The sequence below is a fragment of the Argiope bruennichi genome, chromosome 10, assembly GCF_947563725.1.
Source record: "Argiope bruennichi chromosome 10, qqArgBrue1.1, whole genome shotgun sequence".
NCBI classification, from domain to species: domain Eukaryota; kingdom Metazoa; phylum Arthropoda; class Arachnida; order Araneae; family Araneidae; genus Argiope; species Argiope bruennichi.
In genome coordinates, this window is record NC_079160.1 from 60,313,659 (window position 1) to 60,336,306 (window position 22,648).

Here is a 22,648-nt window from a genome sequence, read left to right on the forward strand (position 1 = left end):
AAGCGAACAAGATAATTACTAAACTTAAAGAATTAGACAGATGCAATTTAGTACGCAGATTTAGATCTTCAATCTATATACGGATTAAATATTGAACCAAATCCACCAATGGAATGACTATCTAACGATCTGTATTTGTTTTTCCTGTATGTAAACGAGATAACTCAAAAACGTAATCATTTAAATAAATGAGATTTGGTATGCAAATTTGTAATAACCCTGTATAAGTCAAATTTTGATAACAATCTGTTAAAAGAAAGGCGTTATAATGCATATTCAGTTTTCTTCACCATTTTATGAAGCAGAAAGCTCTCATATTCAGGGCTCTAAAAATAAAAGTCTGATAATTCGAAGGGCGAGGATCGGTTAAGCTATCGTATAGCAATTTTATGAAGAGGGATTAACATATTTACTAAAGAAGGGGAGTCCACTGTCGTTCCCCCCTTTTAACTATAACAAAAATCAGCCTTGTATAAATTTCATGTATAGTAGCTTGTATAAATTTACTTCTTTAAACTATACCTAATATATTTTTCTACATAAATGTAACTTTGCGTATTGTGTAAATGACGTAACCTCTGTGCTAGTCTAGGGTTTACTGTATTATACAGGGGGGTAGTAAGTAAATGATTTCTGCGGGATATATGGATTTTTTTTCTTTTTCTTTCTAGTAAGCAGACCAGACGTCGCGGGTTAGTCAGAACTGCCTCGAATTACGGCAGCTGTTTTGATTTTGCTTACGAGAAAACAGTTTCACTACATAATTTTTTAAAAAGCTAATTAAAATAAATGAATAAGTAAATTATTCTTCCCAATTTTTATTATATATATATATATATATATATATATATATATATATATATATATATATATATATATATATATATATATATATATATATGAAACGACCAGAGACTATCCTAATTTTTTACTCATTATCACTTCATAAAAAAGAAATCCCGAACTAAATTAAATATTATGTAATGCCGAATTAGTTATTAATTCATACTAAAAATATTTTTTAAAAATGAGCCACTATTTTTAAATTTAAAGGAAGTTAGCTTCTGAAGAATACTTATACTTCATTTTTACTATATATAGAATAGGATCTCTTCAATAGAATCTTAATAAATAGATAAATTAACTCAGATTTAAATGTTAAAAATAATAGCAAAAAATTTGAAAATCCAAAATATTTTAACATAATAATCTTTTAGATTAGACCCTTCTGTTTTTATATTAACCCTTCATTGCATAGTATATCAAATTCGATACATAATTCATTTTTCATGTTAATAATGAAAAGAAATTGTTTTACAATAGAAATTAGTTTTTAGAATTTTAAAAATAGAAATTTAGAATAGATTTTAAAATAGAGAAAAGAATTTTTACAATAAAAATATCTTAAAATGGATTTTTTTTTTCAAAATTTGATTTTGATTTTTTAAATGTATTTTTGTTTGTTGTTATGTGTAAAGTTTCTCTGTCCCCACCCTCAATTTTTTTTAAATTTAAAAAATTATGCTTTGAAGAGGAATTAAAAAAATTACTTCTAATTATAACAACAATAATGCGCACACAATAAGTGGTATTTAATATGTCTCAAATCGCGAGTATAAATTTAGTAATTAAACCAATATACAGTATTGCTGTTAAAATATATAAAGCTAATTCTAAAAAAAATTTAAATTAGAGATTAAAAAAATCATATGATAATAAAATCGGTAACACTGGAAAACTAATTTTTAAAATATTTCAGCGATGTAAAAATGGTTTTTTGCAATAAACTCTGGCAACAACATTAACATTTCGATAATTTTTAATTAAAAGTCTAGTTAAAATTTTGGTAAAACCTTTCTTAGTGAACAACAACAACATTCAAACAGAAATCTTAAAACAATTTTTGCGGCATGAAATTTATCGATACTATCATCATGTTTACCTACGCTTCGTTCAGTTTTGACGTTTTTTTTTCCAGCCCCTCCCCCCTTCTTTACTCAGCACCTAGAAACGAAGTCGAGAAAATCCGATCATTTGTATGTCTATTTAGATTTTCAATTTTAACTAACAGAGAACAATAAAACAACAAATTATTTTGTTGGCGATGATTCTTCCAAGTTTGTGTTTAAGACATCGAATTTCTACCGCCTTCCCTTTGTGAAAATAGAATTCATTCCTTAGAATGGAACGAGTGACTTTATGAACACAGTTTTTTGCATGCATGCGCATTCCAATGGCTAACAATGGAAACCGGAGTTTCTCGGGTTATCACTAAATAGTGTCATAATTAAGAATAAATGGCTTTCACTGTCAACCAATGGAGTGTACATGCTTTTGCACTTAACACCCAATCTCATTTCAGCTAATCCAATCTTGGCTCAGTATTTCCGTCGATTCTATAGTATTTTACTATCAATAAAAATGAATATGTGTGCGTGAATTGGCGCTCTACAGGATAGATGTGTAGAGTAAGTATAAAGCATATCTTTATCCCTGTAAACATAAAGGTATACTTTAGAAGGTGGAATACGCAATAGAGAGACTATTTATTAAATTTAATTTAAAATGAAGCAAATTTTTGACGTTTCCCCACAATAACCCACGAAAACATTACAGCACAGAACCATCTTAAAATTCAATTATACCATCTTAAAATTAAAAAAAAATTATCTTAGTAATAATGCCAATTTAATAATAATGCAAATTTTTCTGAATTTTTGTTATTTATTGATTTATTTTGCCTAGATTCCAATAATGGATTACCTTGTTGCACAGAAATTCAAACCGTTTTCACTGTTTCATCAAATACTAGGTACTCACCAGGGGCCTCACTTGCAGTTACTAGTTCTAATTATGTATAAAAAAAGCAAATACATATAAATTTACATCGCACAGTTTTAGAATTCTTATATTCAATTTCTTACGATGATTTAAAATGCTAAGCAATCAATACATAAAAATATCGAAAAATTAATTAAAATTAAAGAAATAGTCGTACAGAAATGAAATTTATGTCGCTGAAATACTAGTTTTCTTTTTTAACTCTTATCATGGCAAGATTGCTTTTTTGAAGAAAAGCAAAAAAAAAAAAAAAAATGTATATAGGTAGCTTGTTTACGCTATAAAAAACATCAAAAAATAAATAAAAAAATCGTGTTATAAAAATCGTTTAATAAAACTAAGTTAAAAATTATTTTATGGTGGTAGTATATTTATTATAAAGTTGTATGTATGGTATACTATACAAAATGAACATAAGGGTTAAGTTTTAAGATGGTGTAAAAAGGGACAACATGGTTTGCCGGGAATATAAATTATATTTAGTTTAAGTTAAATCACTTATACGTAATTTCATCGTCATGAATCTGTCAAATTGGCATGCATTAAAACCATGTTATTTTTTCAAAAAAAAAAAAAAAAAAAAAAAATTATTCATTGTCTATGAACTTTTCCATTGGAGACCAGTTCCATGACATCATAGCGCTGTTAAAAACACACTTATCCAGTTCCTCTCTTTTAACTTTGGCAGTATTGCAATTTCCCCCTTTTTTCCCCCTTATAAACCCACAGATATTAAAAAGAACTTTTCTTCTTTAGCTTTCAACAATGAGAGAAAATCCCACTTTTATATATTTGATGAAACAATGAAAGCGGTCTGAATTTCAGATTAACAATGTTATCCATTATTGCTAATTAGGCAAAAATTAAACTGCCAAAAGTTAATAAGAATTTGCACGATTATCAAATATATATATATATATATATATATATATATACTAGCCGCCTTTGGCGACCAGCCGGTTCGCCAATCTTAGTGTTCGTTAAAATTTTAATAATTAAATATTTTATGCAATTCCAACTTCTTCAGCAAAATATTTTATTCTTCAGCAAAATATTTTAAAACTTCAAATTTTGATAGTCATATAATTCACTCATAATATTATAAAGGCCTTCAGTCATAACGTGATATGTATCTCTCTAATTTTCTGTTACCCCTCGTAGAATTTATGCTTTAAATTAAAGTGTAAAGGATTAATCTGCAATTAATATAACAATATTTTTTACTGAAACAAAGCATTTTTTTAATAATATGATTACTGATAATAGAGTCACTGAGCGTTTAAACTTTATGGGCACTAAAGAATATCTTTCTTAATTTATGTAATATCTCAAGCATTTGTCAACAAAATTTTCTCAGATTCATCATGAATGGATCGATTCATTAACAATGTTTCATTTTAAATGCATCAAACACTCAGAAAATAAAATGAATCGTTTAAAATAATCTGTCGAAAACAGGTTTAAAAAAACTACTTAAAAAACGATGTACTTAAAACTATAAGCATATATAAAAATATATATATAACTAACATAAATACAATTTAATTACAAAAGCATGCAACTAACCTAAAAATAATTTAAATCATTGAAAACAGGTTAAAAAAAACTACTTAAAAAACGACGTACTTAAAACTATAAGCATATATAAAAAATATATATATAACTAACATAAATACAATTTAATTACAAAAGCATGCAACTAACCTAAAAATAATTTAAATCATTGTAAACAGGTTAAAAAAAACTACTTAAAAAACGATGTACTTAAAACTATAAGCATATACAAAAAATATATAACATAAATACAATTTACTTACAAAAGCATACAACTAACCTAAAAGTAATTTAAATCGTCCGTTGATAATGGTTGCCATGCCAACGATCAGAACACAGTGCGCATGCGTGAATTTTCTTCGCCTTTTACGTAACGCAAATGCGTGAATTTTTCTACGCCAGTTGGGGTAACGCTATGAAGATTAGACATTTTTAATTTCCTTTATTCTGTGCTATTTTAATTCAAAAGTACTTCAGAATGAATCTGAAACATGGATTAATTAACAATGTTTAATTTTAAATGCATAAAACATTAAGAAAATAAACAGAATCGTTTGAAATAATCCGCCGAAAAATCTTAACCCTAGCCTCATTACTGTTGGGAGAAAAAAAGAACTAAAGCCTAAATCATTTGGCGTTGGGGAAAATTGAAGATTTTTTTGGCGGAAAAGTTGGCGGTGGGAAAATGGAAGATTTTTTTGGCGGGAAAGTTAGTTTTTAATTAATAATTGACTACCCCTAACATTTAGGGGGATGAAAAATAGATGTTGGCCGATTCTCATAGATACCGGATAAGCACAAAAAATTTCATCAAAATCGGTCAAGCCGTTTCGGAGGAGTATGGCAACGAAAACTGTGACACGAGAATTTTATATATTAGATATATATGTATGTATGTATGTATGTATGTATTAATTTGAAACGGTGCAGAATGAATTTTTGTGCAGTAAGTTACTGAGGAAAAACGTCGACATTCATCTTAATGTTTAATTAATTAACATTTTAAAAAATCATTCCGTAGTGCATATTTGCATATTTTGACTTTCCAAAATGTATATGTGTCAAATTTGGTCTGTAGAGCGCCAGCACGTATTCATTTACATTATTAGTAGAGTATCTATTATTAATGCTTTCTCATAAAAGACTGGCAACAATTGAAACTATAAAGTTATTAATTCATGGAAAACAACAAAGATAAAAGAATTAACTGCAGTTGACTGAGTACTGCGGGATAGAATAAACTTCAAATAAATGAAACAACAGTTTAAATTTTTTGTTACCCCGTTTTTTATATTCACGTAAACATATCTTGATATAAAAAATAAATGAGATTTTTGATTTCCCTATTTTTTAAAATCAAATATTGCTATCTAATTTTAATTTCTTTTAAATAATATAATGAGCAGAAATATGATATCTCGGTATTCAGATATCAAATAAAAATTAAACAATGAAAAATAAGAGAACAAAAAAGTTTCCATTCATACCACTGCATTCTTCTTCATAACAATAGGATATCTTGTTTGGTGTAATTTACAGAAGCTCCATGGAGAAACAGAGTGTGTTTTCGTTTCTGTAATAAAAATGCAAATTAATTTTAGAAAAATTAACTGATCAAAGGTATAAAAACATTGGTTTCAACTAATTGTTTAGAATCAAAGAGTATTTTTTACACGAAATGCAAATAACAATTTGAATCATTTGACATTCCAGTTACAACCATGAAAATCTGAATCACAAAAGGTGTTTCACTTGAAATAATTGTGAATCCTTTTAATACACAAAAGTTCCGAGCACTGAGATGTTACAAATATGTGGAACAGATATAGTACCAAGAGTTTAAGGGCTTTTAAAAAATACACATCCACGAGGAGATAAAAATATTCGAAGAGTTTTCTTATATTCCAATATATGAGAGATATCTAAATACATGTATAAGAGATACAAATTCTACTTTTTATGACCTCAGATATTTTAAAAGAAAAATGTTAGTTTGCCATACAAATCAATATCGTTTCAGGCAAAATACTACAAAAACGCTTGAATAATATAATAAATAAGAAGATAGATATTGGCTGTTGAATAAGTGGACTTGTAGGAATAATAAAAAACTAAATTTATTGGAGTTATTTAGGGTCATAATAATCGAAGATGAATATTATTAATACTATACTATTATAAAAATGTTATGAAAACACAGAGAGACAATTTTCAAATTTTTCGTATTTGAATCAATGAAAAGTTTTTATTTACGTATCTAAATTATATTTATCAGTCATTTTGATTCTAGATACATCATTAAAATCATGGATTGATATTATGATTCTGAAGAAAGGATTTTCGAAGAACCGGATTAAGTTGCTTTGCACAGAAAACCAACGCGCAGTCTCCCCGAAACTTTCTAGTGTACTTTCTAACATATGTACTTGCATTTTTTTAATCGCATGCCATTGGTGAACAATAATTAAGAAAAAGCTTATTAGCGATCAATCTGTGGCGATTTTGTTTTGGTCTCTAATCCCTAACATGCAGTTACTATACACGTTCACGAAAATCAAATATGTACTTCGGATGCCCTTTTTTCCCCCCACTGAAATCAAAATTTGACGCAGAATTATAATTGTAGTCACAAAATCACATGGAAAATTCAAAGTATTTAAGTCATTTCGTTTTCGAGTTATTAAAGTTTACGCTTTCGTGAAAGTACAGTCCTACAGAAAATCAACCTTCTGATAGATTTGTTTCCAAATTTGAAAAGTATTTACACTTTAGATGTTAAATATGTGTAAAATTCTTTTATTTATCGAGCTGTTTTTGTTTTTGTAGATATCGTGTTGTATTCGGACTATTGATAGATAGACATTCTCTAATAATTATAGAATTTTGTGCAAAGTTTGACAGAAATCTTTAAATTTGGAGTAAAGACCAAAGGTGAAATTTCATCAAATTACATCAAGTATTTTTCAAATATCACGTTCACAAACAGACAGACAGACATGATGTCAAAAATGTGTGTTTTCACACTCAGGGTGGTCTAAAACGTAAAGATTCTTTAAAATCTCGAGTTCGAAATTTTTGACGCTTACAATATTTTCACTTCGTATAATTGAAATTCTTTGATATTTATAAAATATCACAGAAGAGAGGGAATTTTTGTTTAAACGATAGCTTCTTTTAAATCGTATTTTAACAAATATAGATTTTAAAAAAAATTATTATAGGATTGGGAACTGTATAAGTATTTAAAATTCGTGAACCTTTTTAGAAATACATTAATTGACTCAAAAATATAAAACAAGATAAAATAATAAGAAAATATAAGATAAGACGCCATTTAAAGCTTTTTTAGTTAGAAATATATGTCTAATAGATTTACAAATTAATTATTATGGCACGATTAGAATTGACATCTTGTATACCATCAAGGGGAAACTTAAAAAATCTCACACGTATAATTGCAATACATCACTTACCTCGGAACTAAATGATATCAAAAGGGTGGAAAGGTCAAAGAGTACAAGTCGCATCTGTTGATATTTTAAGGCGCGTTTTCAGGCAGTTTTGTATATAATGCAATGATTTACTACAATTATAAATTACGAACACTCTTTTTAAGTATCGACCCATCGATTTTGCAAATGTTTAGTATTTTATGGAGTGAATGGGAAAGAAAACTGTACACGTTTCTTTACTTGATATAATCGCTCCTTTTTCCGTATCCTGATCGCAGGTTCAGCTATTATTTTTTAACACCTATTGTTTCATTACTTCCGTCTTAAGCTTCACTTTTAAAGAATGGAAAGGAAAATTGCGCCGGGAGATTTATACTTCAGTCATCTGTTTACGTCATGACTAGCGTCATCGCGTTCAATCGGTAAATCGCATCATATTTATTTAGAAACAAAACAGCCATTTTCTTGAAGTACATTTTTAGGAGAAAATAGATAATATCTTTAGTGAGAACTAGCCGACACTAGCGACCAGCTTGCTCCCCAAGATTACTGAATTTTTAGGCTATTAAACGATTAATTTGGGGTGCATTTTTAAACAGTTCGGTTATATTTGATACGACTTAAAAATATGAATCATTCTGCAAAAAATTAATGCGGGTACAAATCAAAAGTGTAAAAATGTAAGTGGAAGTGAAAATCCTAATTTGGAATTAATAATAATTTTTTTTTAAATCTTCATTTTAACATTAGCAAAACCACGTGATTTGACTAGTGAATTTGAATTTCATAACATTAAAAGCTTCGTAATATTATAAATTAAACTTGAAGAATTTATTAAAAGCAAAATACAGAAATGAAACTGATATCATTCAAGAGGTAATTTTTTAAGTTTTAAGATTATGCAAAAACCTTTTTGGGAAATTAATAGTTTTGGAAATCATCTATTTCCATAGGTAAGTAATAGGTCCATAAGTCCTTAGTGAAGATTAAACCTATTTTTACTCTCGAGTATTAAACTTTCCGATTTATACTTATTTCTTAATTTCTTTTACATCTTCTGATTGAATGAAATGTTTGACATGGCGAGCAGCATTTATAATATTAAAATTTTATTTAATTAGCGAAGTGTTGAATTAAGTGCGGCTGTAAAAGCACAGAATACAGCAGTCTGCTGAAATTTTCGTATATCGATATGCTTACATTTGATTGCTGCCATTCCCTAATAAGTAATATAAGTGATTTCTGTGCCACGTACGTTAGCATTCTATATATATGTTACGGTCAATATGAATAATAGGTTATTATTAAAACTAACTGGTTTGGTTATTATTAATAATGACCGGTTAGGATTAATAATAACTGATTATTCACACTAATCGTAACACACAAATTATAACATTTTCCCTCTCAACTTTTTCATATATTTTTCTAATGAAGCGCGTTTTGTGCTTAGTTTTCTCATACAATTGCATCATATTCATTTAATGAACTTTCTGAGTGGGAAAGATATGCTTATTGTTTTCGTCGTTGTGTTCCAATCGATGCATAGATGTGCAATTGAACACTGGCAGTCAAATGGTTGGTCAAGTATTGGAAATGAGCGTGGGAATTCTGATAAGTCTGCAAATTTTGCCAATTGTGATAATATCTATGGCTGTATCTGACATCTTCAGATAAATCCAGTAGAGACTTCGATTAGAAGTATGACCAGTGCACAATCAGTCAATTGAGAAATACTCATCAGTCAATCAATCGAGATTTTATGTTTTCACATTTTTCCATACCATATAAATAATATACCTGTAATTTTATATAAATTGACTGATAATTTTATATAATTGATTCAAATATTTAAATGGTATTCAATAGCCGGGAGTGAGAAACAATTTTAATATTACCTGAATACTTATAATGAAAAGAAGCCAGCAAGTATTTTGGCTTCTTGTCTTTGAATGACTGGGAGCAAAATTTAATGCAAATCGTACTTTCGAAATCAAAAGTTTTTATTAAATTTTCTTTATCTAACTTCATCGTTTTTTTAATTATTTGGCTCACATACGAACGACTATGCTGGCTAACAGACGATTTAATTTAGTTCCAAAAGATCAAATCCCTATCTGATTCAAACTTCGATAAAGATCTATAATTCTAATGAAAGAACCATATATTTCAATCCACCTCTAAATCCGCTTTTCAGTTATCTTCACATGCACACCCACGGGTCAATTTTAATATTTTATGCATTAAACATGCCATTTTAGAAAATATTGACGAAATTCAAATTATTGATGAATTTATCACAAATAAAAGCCAAAAAATAATTAAAATTTAAAACAAGTGTGTAATATCAATCAAATATATATTAGTAAAAGATATTAATTTATATTTCATATTATCTAAATACATAAAATTTATTCACTTAAATAATATTTTTTTATACTATAAATTAAAATGTATTCTGAGTTTTTATTAAATATATAAGTGTTAAAGATGCAAAATGCATATAAAAATTATATTAATTTAAATATTCAGTAACTGTATCTATTAAAAAAATACATTGAATAGAAGAGAAAAAAAATCACTTTTTACAATGTAACGATTAAAATTTATCATATATACGATCAGGAGCAAAGAAAAACTTACTTCAAAAAGAAATTTGGATGGACGCCAATTTGTTAAAATCTAAGGCTTATTCAGAGAATACCCGACCCCCCCCCCTGCCTCATGCTCCTTAGTTATTTCATTATTAGTTAGGTATTTCTAATGTGGAGCCAAATTATTTTAGCCCATGGCTTATTATTACCTTATGACTTATTATTATTATTATAAATTTATCAAGGCGACAAATTATTTTACCTCAAATTTGTCAAGACGACACTGACTATAGCTTCTTGTACAAACAAACATAACTCAAAAATGCAACTAGGTAGATAGTTGAAATTTGGCATACCGTTTTCATGCTAATATTGTAGATCTATGTCAAGCTTGTGCAAAATTCTTCAATGGTCGACCGATGGGCACGGTATGAGAAAGTGATAGCTTAAAATTACAAAATGCTACATTGGTGAAATTAATTATAGGACTTTCACATCAAAATTGTAGGTCTATATCTAATTTTGGACTACATGTTTTGAGCGGCAAACTTTGTATCTAATGGTCTATTTGTGTTTAAATGAACAAGATAACTGAAAAATACAATAAGCAAAATAAAAGAAATTGGTATATGGTTTTAATATCAAAATTGTGAATTATTAAAGAATTTAGGGTCTAATCGGTCAATGTGAAGAGGCTCAAAAATACCTTTGATTCTCTAAACAAAGGTACGAAGCTAAACACAAAATATCGCATATTGAGGAAGTTAATGAAAAAATTGAAGGAACTTCCATCCTGTTAAAGCAAATTCTATGTCAGGAAAATTAGAGAAATTTATGTGTTAAGGAAAATTCTGAAAATGACCTTCCTACTTAAACTGCATTAAAACCTGAGCTTCAGGGAGCTCAGAGTTTCGAAGGATATTCCAATCAGAAAAAATAAATTCTTTATAAAGTACATTCAAAGTAGGTATTTACAATTATAAACAGGCTGTATATAATTATGAAAACGTTCTCATATCTTATCACGACAAAAATAAAATAATAAAAAACGAAACAGTTTAGAAAGAGTGTTGAAATTTTTTTACCTGAAGAAGTAATGGAAAATGTCAATATTTTAAAGAAAAAAAAAAGACTTTTGCAAAAATAATGAATATAATTTTTATTGATTTATTTAAAAGAGCATATTACGTTTTATGCAGATTTGATTTCATTTTTATTATAGCTGTTTATCCAGAGTTAATTCTGTATCATTAAACTACTTTCTTACACAAATTAAAATATTATATAAATCAAAAATATACCTTGGTTGCATACAGAAAGTTTCCAAAACATCAATTTCAAAATTTTTATGTCTAACAAATAAAAAAAAAGCAGCAAGTTAAAATTATGCTATTCTTTTTGTGCTTAGAAAAAATTTGAATTTTGACGAATCTTAGTATGAATTTTGTCATAATCTGATAGTAGTAAATATTTATATCAATACATTAAAATAATATTATATTAACCATTTATTAGTCATATTATCAAAATATATTCATGAAAGCAATTCATGCAGTATTCTCTAGCAGAAATTCAATTTAAAAAGATATACAAAATAAACAATGTGTTCCATAATATGACACAAGGAATTATGGCATTATTAGAATTATAGGGAACAAAAAACATTAAAAAATTTGCTATTTTTATATGGTATATGATGTAAATTTTTCTTATACAGGACGGTTTTACATGATACTGATTTTGCGATCGACTAGGCAAAATTAACAAATTATAAAAAGGACAAATTTCTTCTTACTTATATATTCTTTTTTCAGGAATTAGTCACATTTTAATAATTTCAGAAAACATTTCATTAAAAACTGAGTTACAAAAATTACTTACAGATAAAAAGAGCGAATTCTAATTAATTTTGATTTCATTTCAGTTTCGTCAGATATTTACAAATAAGAAATAATATGAAATAAAGACAATTGTTTTGTTATTCTCAAATATTCAGTATTTCAGCATTCGTAATTTATTTTCAAATCACATGATAAGATTATTTTTGCTCAATATGGACTTTTATTATTGCATGCATTTTAATATACGAAAAGTCTATTTATTTTTTGAATGACTATTCATCAAAAAAATTTAATTAGAAAAAGAATGCTACATGAAAAAAATAAAAATAAAACCATGCAGCCTGGTTTAATTGCAGATTTGGTCCAAATCAAAAAACAAATTACAAACTACGCATAAATATGGAGTTGAAATTTTGATCAATTTCATTGCGTAATTTTTTGGTAAAGAAACAATGGTATACAACTATTATTTCATTTCAACGTAATATATTTTCAAATCCCATGATTAAATCTTCTTAATTTAAAACGAATTTTTACTATAGCATGCATTTTATTAAAAGTAAGTTAGACTTATGCAATTTTCCATCGAAAAATAAATTTTATGATATAAAAATACAGACAGACAAAGAATTAATTTTGCAATACTTTGCAAATGTTTCTAAGATAAAAAAAAATAATGAAAATAAATTTGATAAAAATGGTAATACATACAATGTGCATATGAAAATTCAAGAAGAGAGAGTTCGAATTGAAGAAAAAGAAGTTGTTTCTAATAAAACAATTACAATAAAATATACGAAAATGTAACTCAAGAAAAACAGTCACATGCATTTAAATATATATGACTTTCATTAAAAACACTACTTTAAGAAATAACATTTTTTTATATATATAATTCATAACAAACATCTTAACTGATGGAAAATATTTCTGCGATATATATATTCGATTTTATATAACATTATTAGAAATGTTTTTTTTTTTATAGACTTGTGACAGTGCAAATCCATGCTTATACAAAACGAAACAGCTTGTAATAACTTCAAACAATTTATGCACAGCTGCAAATCGAACACGTGAAACAAAAACATATGAATGCAAAAACAAAATTAATCCCATCATAAAATACTGCATTCAAAAATATGAATGCACTTGAGTTACATAACTGTCAAGTTTAATATAATGCAGGAATTTCTAAAAATAATTCGATTGCCCATCTGTTCCAAAACGCAAAAAAAGAAAGAAGAAGAAAAAAAAAAGAATAACTAAAAGTACTAGCAGATGTTTTGATTTTTAGAATAATTCCTCTGTCAAACACAGAAAGGAAGCAGAAAATAATAAAAAGTAATGACGAATACGCACCGAAAGTTCCGAACGAAACTCCTCAGGTATCGTGGATACATATGGATGTGCTTTGGGGTGAAAGCAGCGCAACCGGTGTTTTGAATGCGACATGACAGGGAAAACAACCATACAGTTCGTCCAGCGCACTTCGAGATGGGGAAAAAGATAGGAGGGTTGCCATCCCGGACAGCTCATCATTTCGTTGGCAACGCAGTTTCTTCGCCAAATATGAAATGAATCTCCCCGAGATGGGTGTGTGAAAATTTTCCCGGAAGAGGCTCACCAACACTCCACGGTCCCAGATCTTGGGGTCTAGAAGTGGGGGCGGGAACAGGAGATAACAGAATTGCTTCATTTAATAACAAGGCGAGGGGTTCAGGCTACGTAGACTGCTTCGGTATTTTTAGCTCGCATTATTTGCAAAAGGTTTAATATATTATCTGCGTGATACAAAAAAAAATGAATATGCAATTATAAAAAAATATGCAGTGCATAAATACATTAAAAAAACCCGATTCAATAACACAATTCAGAAAAGAGCAAATCTTTTTATCTTCTCCAGACCTTCAAGTTGGATGAGCAATAAGATTATCATATTATTTTACAAACTACTAGGAAAATTGGAAAGCAAATTTGCAACTAAGATTTTTTTCCAAGAATTAATCTTTTCATGCATAACAAATTTTAATCGATGTTGAAATGAATTCTAGGTAGGTTAACTTTTAAATGCTTTTTAAAAAGTTCTTCATATTAACTATTGCAAAATCAGCTAACATGATTTGTTGCAAAGCATTTTTTTTAAAAAAGTTTGTTGACTTAAAATATCAACACTGTTTAAGGAAATTTGTGATTTAACATCGTAAATTAATATACCAATTTCATTTATTAATACAATAAATTATTAATTTAGGTTTGCCAATCCAAGAACACGGGGTTATTAATAAGATACTATTTATTTTTAAAAAGTGATAAGGCAAAAGATTTTTTTTTTAAGTCTTAGATAGCAGAATTAAAAATGAAATAGCTTTAAATGCTTTTCTAGGTGAACACAGACACCAAATTTATTAAAAAAATAAGTAAAATAATTGAGTAAAAGGATAATCACATATTAATTCATATGGGCTTTTAAACTATTTGGAAATTTTTGCAGTGTTTAAAAATTGAAATGTATGCTAAAAGACATTCATGCACTGCTAATTTAATTTTGAACACCAATGAACAAGGGATCTTCTCCAGATGACATTCGCATAATTCCTTTTCTTCTTCTATCAAATAATAATTACGAGAAGAACACTTTTACATGTTCTCCAATGTTTTTGTAGATAAAGGTATGGAATATTATGACAGAGGAACGTAATTTGCAGAAATAAAATGGATTACATTCTCTGAATGTATTCTTAATCTTCTAGTAGGATGATGTGCATTTTAGGAAGGCATTGCTCGCTGAGGTCGGAATAGCAGCTGGAAATTTTTCCTGATAGAGGAAAACAAGGATAAGTCATATCCCCCTGAAAGTTCACCAGACGGCAACCGATTTCTGTATATTAGAGCCTAAGTCATCCATCTAACATATGTATTTTATTTATTTCAGAGTCGCTTCGTACATCATAAAATGATATATTTCCTTCATCCTGATTTCTTTGGAATGGAATTAGCTAAATATCTACATTCCCAAACTGTGGCTTAAATCTTCGTCAAGCCGTAAAGCCACCATGAAAGAAAAAAAAAAAAAAGCGCAATTCGGAAATAAGCGACTTATGCCATATGGCACATTCTTAACATCTTAGACGTTAAATTCTTAACATGCTTCTTAGAACGTCTTCGTTTACGGTTAGGTTTCCATGCAATAATTTCAGACCTCGCCTACCAAACCGACCACTTTTATTTCGAAGTAGTTCGTTATCATCTTCGTAAATAATTATTATATTTTGTAAGTATATTATATATATATATATATTCTTTGCAAAATTTCCTTTTTGGCTCATAAAACACCTTCCTGTTTCTATAAAAATTCAGAGAACTGAGGATGAAGTGAATCATTATAGATTCGGTTTCTACAAAGTGGGTGGCTATGCTTAAAAATTTAGAAACGTCCAGACCAATAAATAGATAAGAACCATCACTGCGTTTTCGTATTGATGAAATAGCCCATTACTAATACACAAATGACCTCTAACGCCTTAACTTTCCATTTTTGACCTCGTAAAGAAGTAAGGAAAATAATAAAATGTAAAAAAATGTATAAATGATTATTGAATATCAACATTTAATCATCTGCAGTCTAGGTTACTACTTAGTAAGTAGTATTAATTAACTAAGTAAGTAACTAATTTACTCAGTATTCAGGCAGACGAAAGAACACACACACACACTAGTAGGAACAACCCTCTAAGCATTATTTCTCAGCAACCTCTTCTTCCCCATTTCGCACTTTCCTTCTTTCCAATGAGGAAGAAGGGGGGGGGGGGAGGGATGTCTTTGGAAGAGTGAATTCAAGAACCTTTTATCTCTAGCTTAAATAATATCGTGCCATCATGCGAAATGTAAGACACAAAAATTATTCAAAATGCTCTACAGGATCGAAAGGTAAATTCACATCACCCAAATTTGGCAGCTTAGTGTCTTTTAAAAATTCTAATTAGAATTTTAATTAAAAAATGAACCAAATGTTAACGTTTATCTTTCAAGAACTTCCGAGCAAATTTTTACATATAAATCATTTTTGTATCACTTTCAAATTCAAAAACTTATCTTTTTAGTAACAGCAATTTTATTTCTATAGAGTATTTTTTTTTCTCTGATTTTAAACACATTTTTCATTACAATAATTTCCTTTTCCTAATTTATAGCTTTAATGCAACGAGCGTGGTGGCGATATTAAATTAATTTTTATGTTTACATTATTATTGCAATAAGCTAGAGAAAATCTTTAAAAATAAGCTAAAGGTAGGCACAGATTATAATCCGAATCTCTTTTAATTTTTTCTATCTATGCATGCGATAACTCTCTGGAACGGTTTCAGTTGCAATCGCTTATTTCTTTTCTGATCATCACAGTTCCAATTCTTAAGAAATTGGAGGAGAAAATGATGAGTGAAACTTTCATTTATCTCTGACAAATGGAAACTAATATGTTCCTCCGTCTTGCTGATCGTATTTTTTTAAAAATATTTTTTCATGCATGAAATACACAAAAAAAAGAAAGTATTGCAACTGTCGAAAAATTTCTGTAAAAAATATCGACGAATCCCCACATTTCAGATCCACTTGAATCCAAAAAATGAATCCTAGATTTATGTCTGTCTGTCCAAGAATAAGCTAAATAAAGACAGAAAAAGGAGCAACGGGCATATATTTTGTTATGTGATCCTTTCATCTTAGCAGATGTTTATTAAATTTACAGATTTCTCATAATCCACTTATGAGAAATCTGTTCATGCCCATGGGGAATAAGATACCACAGAAAATGCAAATCTCATTCAACAACTGTCTGGTTTCCATTTTCTTCTCAAACATTCCAAACATTCTTCTCTGGCTTTCATTTTTTGCAAGTATTTTCATATGCCCCCCCCCCCCGCATTCATTTTGTTTGACTTTTATCTCTACATCATAGGCAACTGTTTCACGAATTTATCTACCATAGTTCTGATCGCAAGCATTTTACAGAAAATCCAATCTTACTTCTGACACCGATTAGTGCACTACGTTTCGTCTTTCACTTATGAAAGAAGGAGCAAACGATAATGCTTGAATTAAATTTATTTAATTTAAAGCATAAGGTCATGACTTAATTTTTTTAATTAATTATTCATTTTCATTTCTATTTAGATATAGAAATGAACTGCGAGAAGGAAAAGTTCATATTCCCAAATTTTTTCGTATTATTATTTTCTCATATACATATGTAAAAAAATATGAACGCGAGATTTTGACCTATTTCCGCATTTTCAATCCCCCTAGGTCAGAAAAACTCATTTTTGAAATTACGTCCATCTGTCGGTGAACAAGATAACTCAAAGACGATTTAGCTCAATGAATGAAATTTGCTTCGTAGATTTTTATTAAATCTATTCACAAGATGTCTGTCAGTCCGGCTGTCCATAAACAATAACTTCAAAATCTAAAATACCATTATGATAAAATTTGGTACACATGTTTAACACCTAAACGTAGATCTATATCAAATTTTGAACCAAATTCATCAAGGGGTTTAATGTCTGTCTGTTAACACTTTCACATGCATATAAATGCCGGCGTCTGGCCTAGGGGTAGCACTTCTTGGGTGTCTCGGGTTCGAATCCTGGTTTGGGCATGGTTGTTCTTCGCCCAGTATTCTGTCTGTGAGATGTGTAAAAGAGCCCCCCGCCTGTAAAAAGGGGTTGTGCAAGCGAGTATCATCTTCATATGAGATAAAAGTCAGACTTCTGCCCTCAGGGGTCTTTACCCTCAGAAGCTATTGGACCCCCCTCCCTTTCCGTGGTAACACGGACACGACATCATCATCATCAGAAATCACATGTGTGGTGGAATGTAGATTATTATGATCCATGCAGGAAGCAACAGGACGTTTGTTTTCTGGAACATTTCTTTAATAATCACATTCACACACTAAACAAGCACAAACACAAAGACAAGACATTCACGCGCGCAGCTTAACAGCATCACATTTCATTCTAATTACTACCGCAATGCACTATGGGATGCGTACCTAACCAGGCATCGTCATCTAGTATCCAAAAGAGAAAATAAGAGTAATGCAACTGCTACACATGTATATAAATGTAATAAGTCAAAAACGCACCCACTTAGGCAAATGAAATTTGATAGACTGTCTAAGCACCTTAAGTATAAACCCATAACTCATTTTAAAGGATTGACCGTTTGTCAGTCTGTGCTTCTGTATGCATGTAAATGCTAAAATTCAACCAGGGGGAGTATTCTCCCCAAAACCTACTCGCATACTCTTTAATAAAGATTTTATCCCAGAGAACGCCTTGCTGGAAATTGGCGTACAATAGTTACGATATATTAATCATTAGTGCGAAATTAGTATTAATGTTGGCGAGTTGTTCGGCGATTAATCCTTGTATGAGGTTATAGTATCCTAAAATCGAATTTGTACTTTATACGCGTTTTTCACAGCTGATTGAAACAAAAATTTGACACAGAACCAAAACTGAATCACAAAACTATATATTTGATGTATTAGAAGTTTTGAATAATCATGATTACAAGTTTCTGAAAATACGGATCGGAAGACAATCAACTCTTAGTTGGATTTAAGGCAGGACAGTTGGATTGACAGGTGTCTACAATATAGATGTTAAATCTGTGTACCAAATTTTATCTGCATAACTATCTTCGTTTTGTAATTATCCTGTTAACTTATATTCGGGTAGTCGGACAGACATATTTCCTCTGAACGGATTTTGTTCCAAATTTGATAGAAATCTATAAATGTGTAATGAGAATGGTTTTGGTGTAAAACCCGTATATCAAATTTCACATAGACAGACAAAATTCACTGTTATTTTCGTCGCAGACAACGGAAATTTTTTAACAATGTGTTTTTCGAACCCAGGGAGGTTTAAAACGCCGGTATTCGCCAAAATCTCGAGTTCGAATATTTTTCGAACGCAGCAATATGAACAAATAAAATTTGGTACAAAGTTTTAGCATTTAATGCGAAGATACATATCAAATTTTGAACCAAATCTGTCCAACGGGCAATTGCTGGCTTGTATATTAGCATGCTTTAAATGACCTAGATTAATGAAATCTGGCATGTGATCTTGTGACTAAAATTGCAGTTCAGCGTCAAAATTTGATTTCAATCGGTCACAAAAAAAAAAAAAAAAAAAAAAAAAAAAAGTCATCTAAAATGCATACTCGGTTTTCATTACACTACCAAGCATAAAACGCTCATGTGCAGGATTCTGAAAATAATGATGAGAGCACTCGTGGCGTTCACGGCTTTGTCCAAGGGTAATACGAAATCGATACAAAAGGGTAAGAGGATAACACTTTTATTAGAGAATATCGAAAATGTTTCGCGAGTCACTGCTGTTGGTTCTATCCTCATGAAAGTGTATTATTATTGGATATTACAGGGACGCATTACCAGCATTTGATTGCCATGTCACTCACATTCGCGTGACAGCAAAAGTTCTCAGTCAATGTAGAATTTGATGCGAGTAGAACAAGTCTATGTATAGTATATATATCTCCTTGTTTTAACACGTTGCACAGCACGTGAATCGCCTGTGATTAATGCATATTATCAAATATTTTCTTCTCTATTGCAACTAAAAAAGAACAAATAAGTAAGAGCAACGAGAGCAAATAACCTTATTAGACAATGGTTAATTGATAATGTTGAGATGGCCATTTCTCATCCTCAGTCACTTCCTTGTAAATGTCCCTTTATCCAAAAGACAACAAGAATGAGACTTACCACTTTCATAAGAATCTCGTAACCATTCATTTTAAAACAAGCTCCATTTAGCGAAATATTTACCACCTATAATCATCTCGTGCTCTTCTGAGGAAATAAATGCATTTCTTAACTCCACGTCTAGATAAAATTGTTTTAGTTATTAAAAAATCAGCTGAAGGATAGGTAAGACAAACCGAACAGGCTTTAGAAATTGAAATGTATATCAAAGGAAGACGAGATTTTCGAGAATGTATATCAAAAAGACGAGATTTTCTAGAATGGTGAAGCAGTTACCGAGCAAAAAATGCACCTAGTCATAGACGCATAATAGAAACATAAATTGAAGTGATTTTTTGGAAAAATAGTCTTGAATACTAAGTTTGTTTTAACCCCCTACACATACAATGACACAATGCATCAAAATATCGGATTTTTAGCATTTAAATCACCAATAATAAGCAATTTAAAATGCAAAAGCCCCTTGGAAACGCTTCAATATCTCAAGTGCACTTTATGTCGTTATTAGGTTTGAAATACAGTAGATGTTCCAAAGAGGATAAGTTATCTAATTAGGATGTTATGTTAGCATGAAAAGAAAAATAGAATTCCAATTACTCATGCAATCCAAATAAGAGTAAATAACGTTTAAAAAAAGCACTATATGAAAGAGAGGAAGAGCTGGTAAAAAGTATGCACAGCAGAAGACGTTGCAAAACTTTTTGTAAAACAACATTTTTAAGTAATTGATTTTCTTTAGCTGTTATATGCATGAGAAATTTTTTTTCGCTAATTTAATAGAATATATAATCCTGATACAATCTTAATTTACAGCATCATTTCTTTTTTGTCAGCATAGATTCGTGCATTTCTTGAAATCAAAGTTTTAAATAATAGCATGTTCTGGAAAGCCAATAAATTTATTATTCGTACTCAATAAATATTAAATTTTATTTTTGTTCTAGTTTACCGTACTAATTCGCAAGGCAACTAAAGAAAAAGATTTCGATGACGTCACTTTAAACTTTGACCAATAAAAAAAACCTTTCGATCAAACTATTTCAAATTTTGTCCAATAAAAAAGCTTTCAAAGATGTTACTTCAAAATTTGCTCAATAAAAAACCTTTTGAAGATGTCACTTCAAAATCTACCCCATAAAAAAGCTTTTGCAGATGTTACTTTAAATTTTATCCTTATGCCTTCATATTCTACATATATATTCTATACATATACGTGATTTTTCAGAATTCATCAAAAATCAGGTTTGCTTTTAATGTTATTTTCTATTGCTATTGTTAAATTTGTTTCTCTAGACGATGTACTCTAGTTCTTCTAATTGTGGTTCAATTACAAATATCTAAACCTATACTGAATATACTTCCAATTGGTAAAATGTTTTAAATGGAAAAAAAAAAATATGCGTTATGTTGTTTAAATCAATAAACGTACAGCTGAAAAAATTATAATAGCTAAATTTTTTATACAGTTTCCCATCCTATTACCATTATTCAGTAAAATATTTTTTACACTTTAATATTTTAAACAAAAAATAAAAAATCCACTCTTTTAAGAATAAAGCCGACAGAGTTATAAGGCTTTAAATATGCCACATCGTTCGAGGCAGCCATGGACTCGCATCAAATAATGAAATTCAAGGCTTCACAGCTCTGGAAGTTTTGGCAGTAGAGCTGTGGAACTTTTTTGTTCAGAGTATTAGCGTGACAAGGATATTTTATTAAAGTTGATTAATAGGAACATAGGATTATATACAAATCTAAACTCAGTAAATATTTCAGTAATCCATTCATTGATTCAAATATATAAAATATAATCCTTACACACTTAAAGCGTTTTTTCAAGAGGATATACAGACCTTTTTCAGAAATTTAGAAGTTAGTTATCAACACACGATTAGAATGGTACTCTCCATAATGAAGATACAGCGGAACCTCGCTTAACAATCATAATTCGTTCCCAACTTTCCGAATTGGACAATGCTTTCCATTCTGGGGAAAAAAACCCCAAATAAATGTATAATAATGTAATTTATTATTTATAATACATACGTTTTATTTTCTCTTATACGTAGTATAGACAGAATATAGTAATCGTCAAAAAATTCGTACTCAAGATTTTGACGAATCTCCATGGTCTAGATTTCCTGAGTTCTAAAAATACATTTTTGGAAAATATTCACCTGTCTGTCTGAGACAAAGATAGAGCTACACGATTGAAATTTGGTATACAGTCTTTACACCAAATTTGCAGATTTCTATCAAGTTTTGTGTAAAATCTGCTCAGAAGAAATCAGTCAGTCTGGCTTTCGAACACGATAATTATAAAATGAAGAGTTATAAATTATAAAATGAAGAGAGATAAATTATAAAATGAAGAGAGATAAATTATAAAATTCAGTACACATATTTAACATCTATATTGTAGACACCAGTCAAATTTTGAACCAGGGTTAGCAGTCTCCCTGTCTATATTTTCAGAAACATGCAAACGCGATCATTCAAAAACGCAACGATCAAATTTGGTATAGGATTTTATGACTACAAGTGCAGTTTTGTGCCACTTTTTGTTTT

At 29.4% G+C, this 22,648-nt stretch overlaps 1 protein-coding gene across 3 annotated transcripts in view; it reads right to left on the minus strand.

Moving 5' to 3' along the window:
- The window catches only part of LOC129989059 (protein dispatched homolog 1-like), a 57,982-nt gene that overhangs the window by 19,556 nt on the left and 15,778 nt on the right, over positions 1 to 22,648 (minus strand). The window contains exons 1-2 of one of the 3 annotated variants that reach the window (XM_056097378.1): positions 13,645 to 13,733; positions 5,883 to 5,968 (exon numbers count right to left, since the gene is read on the minus strand). In XM_056097378.1, coding sequence (XP_055953353.1) covers positions 5,883 to 5,890 — 8 coding nt within the window. In that variant the 5' untranslated portion in view covers positions 5,891 to 5,968; positions 13,645 to 13,733. Of the gene's footprint in view, positions 1 to 5,882; positions 5,969 to 7,868; positions 8,001 to 13,644; positions 13,734 to 22,648 lie in introns of those variants that run through there. The other 2 variants (XM_056097377.1, XM_056097376.1) reach the window with 2 other exon arrangements.